The sequence below is a fragment of the Plodia interpunctella genome, chromosome 21 (genome assembly GCF_027563975.2).
Source record: "Plodia interpunctella isolate USDA-ARS_2022_Savannah chromosome 21, ilPloInte3.2, whole genome shotgun sequence".
In the NCBI taxonomy this organism is placed as follows: Eukaryota; Metazoa; Arthropoda; class Insecta; order Lepidoptera; family Pyralidae; genus Plodia; species Plodia interpunctella.
Genome location: NC_071314.1, coordinates 1,341,063 through 1,360,585, shown reverse-complemented (window position 1 = coordinate 1,360,585; position 19,523 = coordinate 1,341,063). Strand labels below are relative to the sequence as shown.

The window sequence follows — 19,523 nt, the reverse complement described above, 5'->3', positions numbered from 1 at the left end:
CCCTGTATATATAAGCCGCCGGTCACTGCGAATTGATGAACGACGGAGCTATCGACGATTGCTAATCAGACATTTCTTGACAGAAATTCTTGAGAATTCCAGTTAAAAACTACAAGATTTCCACGGGAATGTTTGACTTTAAGATCTTGAGATTTCGACAAGAATCTTGACTTTACATCAAGTAATTAACGAGAAACCTCAAGTAATTCCCGAGAAACATATGACTTAACATATTGTAAACAGAACGGGCGCGGTGTGACTTTGGCGTTAGTGACGTTGGAGGTGAACTCTAACGTTGAACAAAACTGTGTATCCACCGCCAGTGAAGCATAACCCATTTCATTAATAACGTTGTTTTTTTTAACGAAAAATCTCGGAATTTTAAACGAGAAACCTGGAGATTTCGACAAGAATCTTGACTTTAAGTGAGAAACTTCAAATAATTCGTGAGAAACCTAAGACTTACCATATTAGCGAGTACAGGCAGTATGAGATTGGCGATGGCCACGTTGGAGGTGAACTCTGTGATGAACTGCGTGACAAGTACTACCACTAGTAGTACCAGCCAGTGAGGCAAGCCTTGTAGTCCGTTTAGAGATTGTCCGATCTTGTCCGACAAGCCTGTGGTCTTGCTGCCTTCGGCTAGCGCGAAACCGCCACCTGGGAAAGAAAAAATAAATCCTTTTTTTAACACCCGACGCAAAAAGATGGGTGTTATAAGTTTGACCGCTAAGTGCACATCGTAGCTTATTAGCTCTCTCTCTCTCTCTCTCTCTCCCTCTTTATCTCTCTTTATCTCTTTCTTTCTTTTACTTTACTACTTTTTACTTACCCAGCAAGAAAAGCAGTCCCCATGGCACTTTGTCCTTCAGAATACCCCACGTCACAATCCCGGGGGAAGGTTTCGCAGCCGCTAATTCTTCATCTGCAACAAACAAATAAATATAGACAAATCACACAGATCAAGCTAGCCCCATAGTAAGTTCAGGACGTGTGTTATGGGATACTAACTCAACGATACTATATTTTATGACATATGCATATATAAATTATCATTTCCCATGTTGAACTGACCGGGGATCGAACCCGCGACCTCCAGTGTAACAGTCCGGCGGATTCGGTATACATTGCTGGCTTTTCACTGCGGTAAATAAAAGCGCTCATACTAACCACGCAATGTTCACGCATTCTCGTCGGTGTATATCCGAAATCGGCGACGTGTGGAGCTGGATATGTTGTACATCACCTGTGTCTGGTATCGTCGTTGCGTTTAATCGGCTTTAGCGTCTGTAGATCGAAAGGTCTCAGGTTCGTATCCTGCTCGTGCCGTACAAACTCATAGCTTGTATAACAATCTGACTCATATATAGTAGTTTTCATAGACCACCACTTGCTTCCGGTGAGGGAAAACATCGCGAGGAAACCTGCACACTGGTGGACAGTTTAGTTCCTTAGTGTGTATGCGACTACCTGCCGCTAGATGGCGGTAAGTAGCCGTAAAAATCATATCAGATGCCTTTAGGCGACTTGAACAAAATCAGCCACCAGTGTTAGCAATAACACACTCGACATGATGATGAGCGAGTCTGTGGCGTGGCAGATGGCGCCACATTCGACTTCAAAATTAGTTTCCTTTTTTACAATTAAGAATGAAAACAATAAAGTACTCACACGAAGCGGACGTGGAGAAGAATTTGACGCAGTCCACGGACATGGGGATGATGAACATGAGCACCACGATGAACATTGAGGTCACGCCGTCCTTCACCTTCCTGTGGTGGACATATTCATAATATACGTGATTAAATATGTATATATAAATCACACTTTAATTTAGTTGGTCCCAAGATTCAAGACTTTACGGGATACTAAATCAAAGATTATACATAATCGTCTAATATATTTTATATTACTAGCTGCGCCCTGGGACTTCGCTTCCGTGGGAATTTCGGGATCAAAAGTACCGTATGTGTTATTCCAGGTTATATTCTACCCGTGTACTGAATTACATAACAACCCGTCCAGTAGATTTTGCGTAAAAGAGTAACAACACACGGGATACTAAATGAAAGATTGTACAGAATCAGATTATACAAAAACATTGGTTCTAGAAATGAGTAATCTGGCATGGGTAAAAAAAATATTAATAACAAAAAATAAATAAATATATACGGACAAATCACACACATTGAGCTAGCCCCAAAGTAAGTTCGAGACTTGTGTTATGGGATACTAACTCAACGATACTATATTTTATAACAAATACACATATAGATAAACATCCAAGACCCGGACCAATCAGAAAGAGATCATTTTCAATCATGACCCGACCGGGGATCGAACCCGGGACCTCTCGGTTCAGAGGCAAGCACTTTACCACTGCGCCACCGAGGTCGTCAATATAATTATTCTGTCAAAAGCAACTACTCAACGCGGACTAAGTCGCGGAATAAATAATATCATACATGCTGGTCATGACGTCGGCCCAGCCCAACATGAAGCCCGGCTTGCGGAAGATGTACAGGAACACCGCCAGGATGAACAGCAGGCCGGACGACTGCAACCAACAAATTACGTACGACTTGTAAAAAAGTATTTAATAAAATCTATATTTTTTTTAATAAACATTTATAAAATCAATATTGTACTAGTACTTTATTTATTTATAAAATAGGATAATTAAATTGATTACGATGTATGGTACAATTTAATAAACACTAATGACAGCCCGCGGCGGAGGTCAAAACGCTCGTGGAATTCACCCTAGTATTTTCTTTTATTTCGTAAGTATCGTTTAATTGTAATAAAATTTTGTATAACAAAAATCAACATACCCATTCGTGGAAAGTAGCCGGACCCAGGTTCCTGTACTGCTCCCGGATGACCATGAGAGTGTTTTTGGAGCCAGACGAAGCTAGGTTCACTTTCTTAGCGGCTTCACTGTTAGGTCTGTGGGTACAAGTTTCAATATTGAGGAAAAATATTTCTTGAAGGACCTAAGGGACTACCCTGTGGAACACCGTGCGTATAGATTTGGATTTAGGTCTCGCTACTAGGTAAAAGTTGATTTCTTATTAACTTTGCTGTTGAGCCTAACATAAATTTCCAATATTTAAGAAACATGTTTTATACCGGGCCTAAATTAAATTCTTTATTCATTTGTTCTTATTTATTTACATTAATTGGTATAAAATGTCAACATCCTTGGGGACTATAATAAGGTACATGTTAATAATTTTCATGTTAAATCTATTTCTTAGAATTTTAACCTATTCTCAGTTGTCCTGCAGAATTATGACTAGAATAACATCCTAAATGTTGACTGAAAAATATATCATGGTGGTCCAAAATGACAACCTTGGGGAACACCACAGAATAATTTACGCATTTCATACACATTTGACTTGATTTCTATCTCAAACTATGACGTCTTTTAAACGTTCACACAGTGATATACTAAAATTACTTATTGAAATAGCTATATCAGTACTTTTTTTATTATTATTAGTGATTAGAATGCGATTGATCTCAACCTAGTTTGATGGAAGGCAAAGGTTAAGTTTAAAAATGGGTCTAAGGTGTCAGCCCAAAAAGTACTAATACTTTAAAGTCCTCATTTTCTTTCTCTCTCTCTCATCTCCGCATTCTCATCTCAACATTTGGTATGGGAGCAATCCCTAAACACAGAATGACGTCGGCAGACATACAGACATACAGACATACAGACCTGAACATGCCCATGAAGGTGACCTGCAGCGCGGCCCAGACCAGCAGCTGCATGAGCAGCATGGGCGGCGCGCTGTACGTCATGAACCAGAAGAAGTTCACGCTTGACGCGTACTCCGGGAACTCCCTGGAATGGAGCACCACTCACTCACAATCATTCACAATTTAATCCTAATCTTTCTCTCTCTCTTATTTGAGCGTATTGCCGGTTTCTTCTTGAGCCGTTGAGCGTCGGAACCCAGGGTCCAGTATCCGAATTTTTCGACTCCACTTCAGCACGTCGATATCCCTAGTTGTCAGACCATTGACAAGCATTTCAACACGCATTCACGCATCTTTGATATAAAAATAATAATAATAATGAGATGAAAAAGTTTTAGAATTAAGCAGGAATTGAACCCGCGCCCCTGTCTATATGATGACACACAGACACACAGACGACAGACAGACAAAACTTGTAAAAATCATTGTTTAAACAATTTAGGTAAATATAGGAGAGGACTCTCCTATATTTTTTCGTAAATATCTCCATCCAGTTACAGTTTTATTATAAGTACAGAAAAATCATAGAGTCTCATCAGAGAATCAATAAAGCCTATATAGAGAGGCTGCAGCGGCTATAACACTCACGTGTCAAAGATCCCCTTGAAGGCAGAGTTGGTGGCGGTGCCCACCAGCGTGCCGCAGCCGCCCAGCGTGGACGCGAACGCTATGCTCATGTAGTAACAGATCGTTATGTCACTCGGCATTGGTGGTCTGCGGGCGGACGATGTCAATCGACATTTATTTGCATGAGAACACAGTGTAAACCAGCGACTGTCCTATTTAGGTCGTCACGTGAGGCTTGAAAGGGGGAGGGGGGAACATTAGTTCTCTTAGAACTAATGTTTTCATGTCGTAAAATTGTGGGACCCAAGTTCTCTTTCATAGCAGAGTTCAGCTGACCAGATTTTTTTTTTGTTGGCCATATTACGAATATTTTGTTGACCGTTTAAATAACATTCATTTTAAAATTAATAATGTTCAGAAATGTAATTTTTTTTACTAATTCTAATAATAACTAATATTATAAATGCGAAAGAAAGTTTCGTTTGTTTATTACCTCCTTACGCTCTATCTACTCAACCAATCTTCTTGAAATTTTGCACACATGTAGTTTGAACTATGCAGAAGGACATAGGGCTCCCGTTCCCGGGAAATTAACGCAAGCGAAAGCTAGTTTACATATAAATAAACTCACTCTTCCACAACGTTGTCTTTGGCTGGTTTCGCTTCCTTTCCGTTCTCCGGATTCTTCTTTCTGTTCGTGTAAACATCGCCAAGACCTTGCTGCAAGAAAAGCATTCGTCATCGTCATCATGGGGTGCCATCTTCGAATTGAAGTTTGGAGGTCAGCACACGGAAACCCTCGCGGCTTTGGGCCGCTATTTTCAGTTGGTTGTATCTAAGTCCGGTCCAATCCTTTATGTCATCAAACCAGGCGGAACGTCGAGGACGGCCAGGAGGAATGTAATCCTTATCTTTCTCTCTCTCTCTCTCTCTCATTTAAAGAAAACCATCAATCTAATAAAAAATAATGTGTTTATTTCAGACCAAAATTCCATATTATCATTTACAAATATATTCCCTTAAAATTAATTTATGCTTAACACGAGAGTTATTTGTGGTCATAGATTTTATCTCAAGTACCTACCTTAAGCTCCACACTATCGCGGGCCTATGCGCCGAATGGCGGATTCGGTATACATTACTTCTTTTTCATTTCGCTAAATAAAAACTCTCATACAAACTACGCAATGTTCGCGTATTCGCGTCAGCACAGATGACTGTGTGTTGTGATAGTGTGTGACATTTTACAGTACGACCTCCTCTCAGATAGTGTGAATTTGACATTATTTATATTTGAGTGTTAAATTACTCTGTTTACTGATTGTTAAAGATTGTAATCTCTTGTGTATGCCTATATAAATATATAAAATAAATAAAAAATTATATTTACCTGTTCCAAGACTTCCAAAATGGCTTCCACGATGGGCACCATCATAGTAGTGGCGGCCGCGTTGGACACCCACATCGAGATGAACATGGTCACGAATGTCAGACCGAAGTTCAATCTGAAAATCGGAAACATTTATTACTGATTTCAGATTTTACTCAAGTAACCTAAAGCCGTGACTTGTACGAATGCCATCTAGTGGCGAATAGTCGCGAAGATACTAGTTACAGAAACCAGAGAGCAGGTTTCCATGCAGGTCCAGGAAAATTACTAATACATGAGTCAGATTGCTAATCAAACTCATGTCACTGAGTAAGATTAAAACCTGGGGCTTATTGTGATAACTGCACACTAGCGCCACCATCACATTATTACCAATTTCTTTTGTTTATTAGCGAAGACTAATTAATCCTCTTTCCAAATTATTCTACACTAGATAAAAGAATTTATTGCAAAGTTTTCCATTACACAGTGTAGTCACAGTCTACTAAACCGAAAACGGTGGCCAACAAAATCTTCAAAGTAGACTAGTTTGAGAAAATGGTGGTAAAGTAAGCTTTCTGGGCTAAAAAAAAACCGGTCCAGTGAGAGTTAGACTCGCGCACCGAGGGAGATTCGGCTGTGATTTTATAACAGGCCTATTAGTCCCTTAGTCGTCCCGTACAGCCATCTAGTGGGAATGGTGAAAAGCAGGCGTATGCATTCATTTTGCATTTTGACGGACGGACGGTCAACGAAGTGATCGTATAAGGGTTCCGTTTTTACCTTTTGAGGTATGGAACCCTAAAAACGATTAATTACTAACCATATCTACAGCTACGTCGGCATCGTTGTAGTTGACGATAGATGTCGCCACAGTACATTGACCTTCTTGTCTCTGAACCGAGAGGTCCCGGGTTCAATCACCGGTCGGGTCATGATAGAAAATGATCTCTTTCCGATTGGCCCGGGTCTTGGATGTTTATCTATATATGTATTTGTTATAAAATATAGTATGGTTGAGTTAGTATCCCATAATACAAGTCTCGAACTTACATTGGGGCTCAATCTGTGTGATTTGTCCGTATATATTTATTGATTTATGTCTCATCACCACACTGGCACCGAACTCGGGACACATGCCGACGCGAATTTATTTACCGCAACGAAAACCCAGCAATATAGGTACACCGAATACACGAAACATCGGCAAACTGTTCGACGACAGCGTGGAGCTGTCATCAAGAAAGGTAGACTGACCTTCTATGTGAGCATCCTACAACCTGGACGGTGAACAAAGCCACTCTTTTCGGCAGCTTCGAATGCTGCACCCCGGCGGCTATCATCAGTCCGCCCATGAACATCATATTGGTCTCCTTCATGTACGCTGCGCAGGTCTTGTCCGAGTCCAGGATGCCCATAGTTGGGAATAGAATTATGGGCAACATAGAGGTCACTGGTAGCGGCAGCAGCTCCAGCACCCAGTACACCGCCATTATGAGGACCACGTACATACATCTGTATTCCTGGAATTGTACATTGTAAAAATATATTAAAGACGCTGGTTCAATTCCAGCTCGATTCCAAGATTTTTTCATGTCATTATTATTTTCAAAATATACGTTAAAAATCATGTGTGACATGTATAAAAAAATCCATTTAAATTGTACATTTTAGTTAAAACACTGCATCACAGTATCGTACTGTAAATAAATATACTTTGTTATCAAGAAATTATGTTAAAGCATGCATATGCAGCATATATTTTGTCTCTTTCTGTCAGTTTCAAATATTTTAAAGTGTGATAGTGACAAAAATACTTTAGCTTACATTATATTTTTACATATAAAATGCCTGGTTACTTAATTATAAAAGATAGATGTATAGTGTCGCGGACTTTTTATGGATCTACTAAAACCTATATTTTTGTAGTACATTATATGCATGTATAATCAACAATACGGACAAGGCACGCACGTTAATATTTTAATTTTTTATGGATAACGGGAATATTATTTGCCAAAACAATGCAAAGTATAAGTATGTATGTATACAAAAATTTATAGAAAAAGCGGGAAAATGCTCAAAGAAAAAAAAACAGGATAGTAAAAATAATAAAATTCTTGCTTTTCTTTCATCGAGTACAGTCTTGTCAAGTGAAGATACAACTATTTGCCATCAGATGGCGTAACGTAATAGTTAAAAAAATGTGTTCGATAAAAATCCGCTGTTACGCCATCTAGTGGCAAATAGTTGTATAAACGTCAACTAAACTATGTTCCTCAAGATGTTTTCCTTCATACTTCACGTTTATTTATTTCGCTTATATAATGTACATCAGGATGCCTAGTATAATATATTAAATATATGTATATGTTATGGCTAAACCCCAAAGTTTGGCTAGACCTGGGTTTAGCCGGCTAGACTTACACCTAATCTCGGTTGATTACACCAAAGGTGTAACCCGGTCGACAAGCTACATTGAACACACAAGTATATCCATGCAGATGCGAAAAAAGTTACAATATCCTTACCCTTCCTTCCTGCAAGATCGGTATGGGCAGTAACAATATGGGCGTCAGCACGACCAGTAAGCTCTTCCAATAGATCGAGAAGAACAAACTGAAGCGCTGCCATGCTGACGCGCTCGACCTACTTCTGGAAAAAAAATAGGTCGTGCCGCTGGAAGAGAGAGACACACATATTATTGCAACCTGTTGTCGGCCCCGGAGGTTAGTTAGCTGGAAGCGGAAACGTCAAACTACAGGAAAGAAGATTTTTTTTTAAAGTTTTATCTATTGTTATTCTAATTTTGCAGCTAAAGCAATTATATTTAATTTTGTAAATCGTTGTAGTGTTTCATTATGTGCGAAGAGGTCGAGGTCCGAACCACGAGGAATACGACTACGACAATCCAAATAGATTGTTATATATTGCCCGCATGAATTTCCCACGGGAACATTTATTTTTCCAATATGAAAAGTACCCTATGTCCTTCTCCGTTCTTCGTACTGTTTCTTTTTAGTCACGTGATCGATCGATTTTATATAAGTACCTATTAGATATCTATACATGTATATACTATGGTATCTAATGATTATTGTCGTTAAAAAACAATTAAGAAACTGTCTTGGTGGTATATTACACTATCGGATTTGGATTGACCGGAATTTTAATGATATTTGAAATACAGAAACCTAGATTGATTTCTGCGCATTGAAATCATGTGTAAATCACATACATACGTTGACCTTGAACCGTTCATGCGCGCGAAATTTAAAATTGAAATACTAAATCAAGGAAAAAATACCTTTGACATACATATATCTTTAAAACATGTTCATTGATATTGATTGATGCAGTCCATGATAAGGTACTGTGAGTATTATTTCCATAAAAAAATATATGTATTAATACTTCTTTCCTGCATCTATTAATAATAAAAATTAAAAAGTTTGGAAATTTTATGAAATATAAGATATAAATTCCCAAATAGCAAAATGCTAACAATATTTAAAAGAAAAAGTAGATATTTATAGATAATTGTTAACAATTTCATGCAAATAAAATAAAAATTCATCAAGCCAATTGAATTTGGATAAAGTAATAAAAAAAAATAGTCATAACAAGGTAAAGTGTGAAAAAGATTTTTTAAAATGTGAGTAACACACAAAAATTCTGAATAGAAGAAAATACATGCCTATGTGTGTACGTACACATGCAATGATACTATTATAATTTAATATATATCTGTATTCACAAACTTTGCCATGAAGTATTATAGTCTATTATTGATTTAGCAAAGATTACCATAAGTTAAAATAAATATGTAAATTTATATATGAACATGAATACACCACTCATGATTCATGTCATGTGTCAAGTAAAACTTAATAATTACAATTATAACTTTAAAATATTTTTTTTTAACTACAACAGTGGACAAAGGTTTTAAATTCTTTATAAACTATAAAAGCCATAGATAAAGGATATATATTATTCTTATATTCTTAGCACAATAGATAACTACTCTATAATCACACTCACTGAGATGTAAAAATGTCTCTCAACAAAAAAAAAAGTAATGACATAACTCATGCAGTTTATTTTCTGTGGCTGATTTTCATTGAAAAAAAAAGTGTCAATTAAAAAAAAGAAGTTAGTGGTACTTATATGACAATACCATTTTTAAGTTTGTGTGTTTACTGAGTGTGAAAGAACATAATAAAATAAATATAACATTTAATCTATACAAAACTGTGCAACGAAATGTGAATGCAGTATTTAAGGTGACGATGCAATGCCATTCAGCAACTTACAAACATTAGTACCGGGCAACAGGTATTTATGTGTGTTTACTCTAAAAATCCCCTAAATTCTGGAAAAAATTGCACTCATTTATGTAAAACAAAAATTGGGTATACTGGGATCTTATTTAGAGAACTTCAGATTAATCTATATTAAGATAAGTATGATTTTCAACCTAATTTTTTTTAATTTGGGCTATCTTTAATTTTATATTGCTCCAAAACTTATTTCTAATTGACATTAACTTATTATCCCACTACCTAAACTCTTGTGAAATAGAAAATTATTATATCCCTAAGACTAAAGATAAGTACTTATTTTTCTTTTTATAATGAAAAAGACATTCTTTTAAAGAGAGCAGAAAATAAATATATTTACCGATTTTCGTCGCCACCGTTGATACCGTTTTCAACTGCTGTAGACATTTTTGATGAGTTTTATTGTTGAAATACCGCCCAAATGGATAATATTCACGAGGAATATTTTGTGGCTGCACACATTCTCAGAAGTGCCTGGAAATAATAGAAACTTATTTTCAAATAAACCTTTTACAATGTACTGCACGTTAAAAATAAAATACATACACGTTTAATTCATATTAAGCGATTATTTAATATTAAATTCGGCAAACACTTAAACCCTAACTACACGTTAAACTCGTTAAAATAAAATTATTGATTTGACAAGACGTAACAAAATATTGACGCGTAAAGAGAAGTAGTAAATTGGAACGTATTATAATATAATTACAACTACACAAAGCTATAATAATGCTGATTGTAGTGAATTAAGTACATACTACACTAAATATGGTGTATTATATTTTCCTTTTGAAATAAATATAGTGATATGATGTTACGTGAATGTTATGTCCATCCATCATTATAATTTTTATTTCGAAAGTTACAAACGAAAACGGAGCAACTTCATGCGAACTGCCAACATGACGGAACGAAAACTTATGTCAAACTCAACGCAGTCAATGTCAAAGGTATTGACAAATAAACAGCTGATCCTATAGTGGTATATATACTCGCGATTTTAGACGAAATAATTGATAATATTTAATCCTAACGGCATGTATTAAATGAGCAAATCAATTAAATAATTCAATAAATCAGCACTGGATATGACTAAACAAGGAAGAAAGTCGGAAGCAGAGGGTAAGTACTTCTGTGATTAAATTCTATCGTTCGTCCATGTAAATACGTATTTTCTTTAAAACATTGATTTTCTGTTTCGGTATCTGCTACTAGCTATACACAAGTATAAAGACGTGTAATGAACTCTCAGAAATATGTTGATTCAAAACTACATAACCTCACCAGTACATAATAATATAGATCTAGTTGCTACGCCCTACCGACCGGCGAAAATGAATGAAGTGGATTCTATTTCTCCTTTCAGCTGTTTAGTTCATATTTAAACTGAATTGATTAAGGTTATCCATTAAAGACAATCATTCAAAGATCACCTATCTCTCAAAATGGGGCAGTTTTCCTCTATCGCATACAACTCGGCTTAATATATTGGTATATACATTAACCATTAGTCATTTTGGAATTAAGTTCGAACTAAACTTTGAATATTAATGCATTTAGTTTTCATAGACCACCACTTGTTTCCGGTGAATTAAAATATTGTGAGGAAGCCTGCACACTAGCTGACTATTTAATTTGATGAGGGTCTTGTTTTTCATTTAAGTTACGGTACCCTAAAAATAGGTAGATATTAATAACATGATAAGCAATGGAGAGAAGATAACATGTATATTGTGATTATTTGGAAACTACCACTTGTTTGCTGATGATAGGATGCTTATTGAAAGAAGGAAGTATGTAGTATGCATATAATTTTTTATTTAGGTATTGCTTATTTATAATCTTTTCTAGTACACAGTTATTTGTGGCCGTCCAAATAAAAAAGGACCTTATGGCGGCTGGCACTTAGGTTTTTATCGCCGTTGTTCAAATACAAAGACAGTGATGTTGTAAGTGCCGGGCGCCATAAGGTCCCTTTTGATTCAGTTGGCCACATTTAAAAAAGTAAAGGGTCTATGGTTAAATTATTTTTTCCATCGTCCCATGAATGGACATCAAATGGAACTATAGACAAGTAGGGAATTATATTGTGAATGATCAGAGACAACACTTTGACAGAACTGATGTTCTGTACTGTCTCTGGTCATACAATATCCCAATTAATTCAATGCATAATTTATTTGTCATTGCCCTTTAAGTTTAATTTAAATGTACAACTCTGGTATTTCTTGCATATATTGCTATTGTTTGGTCAACACAAAACGAATTTAAATGTTGCAGTGTAGTAGAATTAATTACTAATTATTTCATAGTCACGCCAACAACTGTTGTCAACACGTCAACAAATAGTTGTAAGAGTGGTAAATAAACAAAATAAATAAAATAAAAATAAACTGTACTTCTGAAACCTTTGGATACCAAAATAACAACAAATATGTTGTCATATCTCAAAACTGAACTTCCCGATTGCTTCCTCAGCCCAGCCAGGATATGCTTCATTACTTTTTGATTTCCACTTGGCACTGTCTAAGTCCCCTTCCGCGTCTGTCTGTTTGCTATAAACTCTAAAACTACGGCACGGATTTTCATGTGGTTTTCACCAATACAGTTATTGTGATTCCTGAGGAAGATTAAGTTGCACAATTTGTTTTTGACGGGCCGCTAGTATTAGCTTTATCGTGCATAATGCTATCTCTATTCAATCTTTGACTGGTAGATTTTATTCAAGGCTGACATGACACTTTTACCACCTACCCTGCCATTTAGTGGCAGGTAGTATACACACTTTATTTATTTATTTAAATACACATAACAAATTGTAGTAAAACTATACATAGTAGTAAAATATAAGGTTACGATCTACACTACAATTAAAAAACAGTGCACATACAAAGACCATATAAGAAAAATGCAAACAATTAAGAAATATATGATAATGATATATATATAAATATTAAATAAGAAATTTTGGTTTACAAAATCATAGACAAGATAAACATTAACTGGGAATTTTTCAATAGGCTTTTTACCGGGTAAAAAATAAAATTTTTGAAGTATCATAAATATTCACATACAATAATTTAAAGTCACTTCAATTGATCAATTTTATGATTTACAATTTTTAATTATCATTTAGTTTATTAGGAATGCTTATTGACTCAATGTGAGATATTGAAATAGTGACGTCACTACGACATCACTGTCATACAAGTTCCATAAAAAAAAAAAATATTTTATTATGTTTATATGTTTTTGACATTTAGAAAAAAGTATCTGATTTGACCTGTTGTCAAAAAGCCTATTGAGTATAAGGAATCATATATCTGTGTAAAAGTATCTGATTTGACTTGTTGTAAAATAGCCTATTGAGTTTAAATACATCTGTGTTAGACAAACCTGTAGACTACAGACCACACTAGTGAACTGTCCACCATTATGTATTTGCATAATTTTTTGTAATGTCGTGCAATGAATTTTTAAATAAACAAATCAGTTTTGTACACAACATTGTAATCAGAACTAGTACTGTCCACACATCGGACCAACATCGACCGGTTGGGACCACTTGCTATGCAAATATATTCATGTCGCCTGACACAAACGGCGATTCAGCTTGAAAGGAGCCTCATATCGCGTGTCTAATTGTATGCTATTAACTCTATTGTCTATCGGGTTTTTATTGATGATTATACTTATGATATACTAGCTTTTGCCCACAACTTCGTATGTGAGTAAAAATCCGTTGCCCGTAGGAATTTCAGGAAATCCCTTCTTAGTGCTATCCCTACACTGTCCTAGGAACATATACACCAAATATCAGCTTTCTACGCCCAGTAGTTTCGGCTGCACGTTGTCTGTACACCCAGTAGTTTCGGCTGTCAGTCACTCAGTAACGCAAGAGTTTATGAGTGCTCCATACAACAAACTTGATTTTTTGCCATTGATATGGAACACACTTGGCCGATTTTTTTTTCAAATGTATATACTTAAGTATATGTATTTAGTTTTGTTCCTGTTTTGTAAAACTTATCTTAGTAATATATTCACGTCTTCAGAATTGATATATGAATTTGAAATAATATCTAAACAAGTTCAATTTTATATACACAATTTACATAAATATTTATTTATTAAATAGGTAATGCCATGTGCAGCCTCTATTAGCACTGAATGAAATACAGTGCACATATCAAAACTGCTTCAGCGGGTGTTTATTCTCGGAACGTGATATCCCTACCGTGGCTCAATGGTTTTTCAATAGTAATTCTTATATTGAACATCCATTGAGATAAGATTATGAATTTCCTGTTTTGATGTTTGTTCTGTCTGTTGTCTTGAATAAGCATTAATTCAATTAATAGAATATTATTAAATGTTTATATGTGAGTTATGTTGAGTACATTTTTTTTTAAATAGCCCGTTATTTAATATAAATATATATAATCTATGAATATAAATATCAATTATATCAATTATAGTATTAATTGATTAATACAACAGTCGAAACTTGCTGAAACTTTCTCCAACCCACCTGCCCCACCCAACTAATACACTAAACATTTTTAAGTAAATGCAAAATTCTATACAAAATCTGTCTTTCATGTCGGGTGTGGTATTACTAACACTGGTCTAGATTTTATTGATGGCAACTGAAATGACTTAATACCGCCATCTAGTGGCAATAGGCGCATACGCACTAGTGAAAACAGTGTACCGGTGTGTAGGACTCCCACGATGCTTTCATTCACTAGGAGGAATCTAGGTAAGTGTAGATTAGCTATTTATGTCTTCGAAATATCCATATCATTACTATCACTATCATACTTTACAAAATTACGATTTGACGACCTCGGTGGCGCAGTGGCAAGGTTCTTGCCACTGAACCGAGAGGTCCCGGGTTCGATCCCCGGTCGGGTCATGATTGGCCCGGGTCTTGGATGTTTATCTATATATGTATTTGTTATAAAATATAGTATCGTTGAGTTAGCATCCCATAATACAAGTCTCGAACTTACTTTGGGGCTAGCTCAATCTGTGTGATTTGTCGTAATATAAAAATAAAAAAATAATAATAATAAAAATAGAGTACTTTCCCGCTGTCCCGCTGTCTGCAGTCCCTCCCTAAGTATGCTTAAATATCTTTAAAACGATGCGGGCTTTTGAATACATATTGTAATTTTTGAGAAAGGTTTAGGTGTCTAATTTATTATTGTTTTACCCGGGCGAAGTCGGGACGGGTCGCTAGTCGCTAGTCTTAGATATTTTTTGTGTAAACTCGTAACATATTGTCATAGGTATATGGAGGAGTAGAATAAAATTTACGAACATACCTACCTATTATGTGGCAAAAAATATGTTCTCCGTGGCAAATATTGGTTTTCATCTCGATTTACCTTGAAAATAATGCATTCGTTACGGAAATGTACTGTAAGTGTTCATCTAAATAGATGCCGAGAGCTAGATATGAAACTACTACTTACTACCAACATAAATGGTAATAAATACATCCAGCCAATGTATGATATTTCTTTCTCAATTCGTATGGCACGTTACAGGGAATTTGTTTTGAATAAACGAAATAAAATAAAAAAATCTTGTAATAGATTTATACTAGTTGTTCGCCGTGATCTTAGAACTTACCTCGCGAACACAATTTTTTTTACAAAATTGTGAATATTTCAAACACGGATTCACCGATTTAGTTGCCCCACGAACTTAAAAATTCTATTGTCAGATCCTACGTAGATACCTTTTAATTTTCATCAAAATCCGACCATCGCAACGGTTCGAAAGTTTTACATATTACATACGTCCGTCGTTTGTGAGTATTAGGCTCGAGGTGATCTAGGAGGAATTTAATTGTAGCTACCTAATTACTCTAATGGTATCATTAGTTACACGTGTTTGGGATTTGTCTAAGCATTCTGTAACAGGTTAGACAAAAAAATCTATTAAAAACTCATCTATTGAGCGTCAACTAAACGAATATAAATTAATGCAGTAGGTACAAATTCAAATCATTTATTCAAAAATTAGACCTTCACAGTCACTTTTTTATGTCAATTTTTATATTATACTATAGTTATTTCTCACAAGCTACAAACTAATGGCATTTCGGAACGACCACTGCTGAGAAGAAATGCCGAAAGAAACTCATTTGAACAGTGTTGCTCCCTATCATGCCAGAAGGGCTTACCATTATTGTTTAATTTTTTTTTCTAATAATATATCAAAGTACGTAATGTACATAGTCAAAAATTATTATCAAATTAACTAAATAACCCAAGTGCAACTCTAGGTTGAAATAAAAGTAGGTAAAATTTATGCGATATGTTGTATAGTCAACTGCCTATAGTTCTCTTCAAAGTTGTTGATTATTCGCTGGTATTACCATGTAATACATAGAAGCTACTTGATTATGCCCCGCTACATGTGCTCGACTGTATTTTTTGGACACAGGATAGACTGATTATATACTTACATGCTTATCTATGAAAAGTTGCACACACACACAATGATAAGGTCAATAACATTTAGCGTAATGTTAACTGGACATCTAATAAATATTGTTATTGCAGACTCACGAATTTCGTTTCACATGTATTTTATTTTTTCGAAAAACATTCGTGACTTTTGGTGTAAATTGCAATTTATTTTATTTAGATAATAAATTATTTAAACCACTTTAAACGCGCTCGAAACAGATTCGAGATTCGAAAAAAATAAAACTTTAATTTATTTCGCGCGTTCACAATCACACGTCAATCGAGACGTTTGACTGTAGTGATGCGCCGCACAGCTAGTGTTGCGCTCAGTCGAAAGACACGAGTCCTATCTAACAATAACTTTTACGTAACGGCTTATGCCTATAGCATCAGTTCGATCGAAAGTCCGTAGCTAATTCAAGGTGATCAGAAATACATAAAGCGTCATTCCATGTAGCGGGGGCTCGCCACCTGCGTCATAGCCAGTGGGCGAGTTCAATGATTGAGATCAATTTCAATTCTCGCGCCGTTAACAATTTTGTTTTGAAAACAGAATGCTGTGGTAGCATTTTTATTGCTGGCCAGTATTTTTTCAATACAGTTGCGTAGTTTCATTTGGTTGGGTATATTGCGATAACGTTAATTTATTTTTTTATGATATTCCAGTTTGTTAATTGTAGGTTGTTAACTATTATTGTTGGAATCCAATAGAAAATACCTAAACAATAGACATTTAAAAAATAAAATAATATTTCCTGATAGATTTGTCCGTATTGACGTCCAGACATTAATTTTATCAGTGTTAATTAGTGACATACTGACGTAAAAAGCAATCGTGCAAACTTATCATAAACAAATCGTAATATTATGTATACCCAATACAAGTTTTATAGTTCGAACAAGAATACATTGTAAAAATCTTGTATACTTGCGGAAATATTAACAGCAGTCATTTTATCATTTATGCAATAAACATAAGTTTGTTAATTATCGACTGTAATAAATTATTTTTATGGGCATAAAGCTGATTACTTTTAATGTCATGACTTTTGGTGGCTCAAAATCCTGAGCAATTTTCCGATCGATGCTCTATGGCTTTGCGCCCGATTTTCTGTAATCAATTTATGAATATACTAGCCCCCAGACCCCGCTTCGTCCGGTGTAATACGCTGTATTATATTACGGGATGCGCCCTGGGGCTTCGCTCCTGTGGGAATTTCGGGATAAAAATTATCCTAGGTGTTATTTCAGGTTATTTTCTATCCTTGTACCAAATTTCATAACAATCGGTCTAGTAGATAATGCGTGAAGAATCAAAATCAAAATCAAATCATTTATTCAGAAATTAGGCCTTCACAGGCACTTTTTCACGTCATAATCTAAATTAAATGATGTTTACCAAAGCTACAAACTACTAGCATTTCGGAACGACCACTGCTGAGAAGAAATGCCGAAAGAAACTCATTCAAACAGTGTTGGTCCCTATTATGCCAGAAGGGCTTACCATTTTTTAAATATAAATATAAATAAGAGGTAACAAACCTTCGCATTTATAATATTAGTTATTACTAGTTGGGATAATCCCTCGTTATTAAATTGTCTAAGCATCACTAAAAACTGCATCAAAATCCGTTGCGTGGTTTAAAAGTAGCTTAGAAACAGACAGGCGCAGAGCGTCTTTGTTTTTAACCCCCGACGCAAAAAGAGGGGTGTTGTGTACGCGGCACCGTAGCCCATCAACGGGTGAACCGATTTGGATGCGGTTTTATCTGTTTGGTAGCTAAATTTTATGCGGTGATTCTTAGATTATGTATAATCAAAATCGGTTCAGCCGTTCAAAAGTTGTAGCGGAATGAAAATTAAAAGTCGGGGATTTTTTAATTTGTCTAACAAATAAACTTGTATACTATGTATAAGACCTATATTTGTTAATTGACGTCCTTGGAGAAAAGGCTGCGGTGAAGTTTGTTGCGCCGCTTCTTCTTCACCTGCGCTTTGGAAGCCGGCAGTAGACTTAGTTTAAGTAATTTTTTTTGACGTCAATAAGTGATGTGTATCATCCTAAATTGAATAAAGAATTTTGAATTTGAACGATAGTGATTAGGCGTAAACATTCTTCACAAATTTAGTTAAAGTCCATAAAAAACAACAACGAAGCAAACAGTAGTATTAGACCGAAGTCCACGTTAATAATACAACGAAACGTAAGCGAAAGCGAAAAATAATTTTTAAAATATCTCTCTGGAAACGTAACTAGATGCGCGTAAATTAGATGTTAAAAAAAAAAGTGTACCAAAGTCCAAACAGATTATTTGAATAACAATTTCCAACTATATTCAAGGCGCGTCGTTGATTGACGTATTTGTTTTAATACTTGTTAGGGTTGCCACACGTACGGGACACGGGTAAAGTAAATAAATATATAAATATATTAGGACAAATCACACAGATTGAGCTAGCCCCAAAGTAAGTTCGACACTTGTGTTATGGGATACTAACTCAACGATACTATATATTATATATAGATAAACATCCAAGACCCGGGCCAATCAGAAAAAGATCATTTTCCATCATGACCCGACCGCGGATCGAACCCGGGACCTCTCGGTTCAGAAGCACTTTACCACTTCGCCACCGAGGTCGTCAAAAAAGAAACCATACATATTCTTGACCTTTAGTCGACATGTCAGAATATAGATGTGATTGTATGAAATTGTACATACTGTTGGTACGTGTTCCGTATTCGAAATCGCCGTCGTGAAAATAACTCGTTCGCTCGCTCTAATGCCATATGAGTATGTGTTTTTTGTATTATATGACCTATAGAAAAGCCTCGAAAGAACTCCAGCATCGATAGAAAGAACGTTCCGTATGAATTGCACAAAGTGCATATATACCAAAGGCAAAGGAAACTATAGTCGACGGGTTAGCGTACACAAATGAGATATTATTTGTTAGACAAATTAAAAATCCCCAACGACTTTCAAT

At 35.6% G+C, this 19,523-nt stretch overlaps 2 protein-coding genes across 6 annotated transcripts in view; one reads left to right on the top strand and one right to left on the bottom strand.

The window, feature by feature from the left end:
* The window catches only part of Indy (I'm not dead yet), a 40,462-nt gene that overhangs the window by 5,805 nt on the left and 15,134 nt on the right, over window positions 1-19,523 (bottom strand). The window contains exons 1-13 of one of the 4 annotated variants that reach the window (XM_053761515.2): window positions 16,532-16,757; window positions 10,388-10,521; window positions 8,236-8,383; window positions 6,962-7,227; window positions 5,726-5,840; window positions 4,967-5,055; window positions 4,357-4,482; window positions 3,728-3,853; window positions 2,835-2,949; window positions 2,466-2,557; window positions 1,672-1,772; window positions 833-925; window positions 467-660 (exon numbers count right to left, since the gene is read on the bottom strand). In XM_053761515.2, the coding sequence (XP_053617490.1) occupies window positions 467-660; window positions 833-925; window positions 1,672-1,772; window positions 2,466-2,557; window positions 2,835-2,949; window positions 3,728-3,853; window positions 4,357-4,482; window positions 4,967-5,055; window positions 5,726-5,840; window positions 6,962-7,227; window positions 8,236-8,383; window positions 10,388-10,434 (1,512 nt within the window). In that variant the 5' untranslated portion in view covers window positions 10,435-10,521; window positions 16,532-16,757. Of the gene's footprint in view, window positions 1-466; window positions 661-832; window positions 926-1,671; window positions 1,773-2,465; window positions 2,558-2,834; window positions 2,950-3,727; window positions 3,854-4,356; window positions 4,483-4,966; window positions 5,056-5,725; window positions 5,841-6,961; window positions 7,228-8,235; window positions 8,384-10,387; window positions 10,522-10,593; window positions 10,713-16,531; window positions 16,758-19,523 lie in introns of those variants that run through there. The other 3 variants (XM_053761514.1, XM_053761513.1, XM_053761516.1) reach the window with 3 other exon arrangements.
* PIG-S (Phosphatidylinositol glycan anchor biosynthesis class S) overlaps window positions 10,990-19,523 on the top strand; it is a 49,743-nt gene continuing 41,209 nt past the window's right edge. For both annotated transcript variants that reach the window (XM_053761518.2, XM_053761519.1), the window contains exon 1: window positions 10,990-11,172. In XM_053761518.2, the coding sequence (XP_053617493.1) occupies window positions 11,139-11,172 (34 nt within the window). In that variant the 5' untranslated portion in view covers window positions 10,990-11,138. The remainder of the gene's footprint in view (window positions 11,173-19,523) is intronic.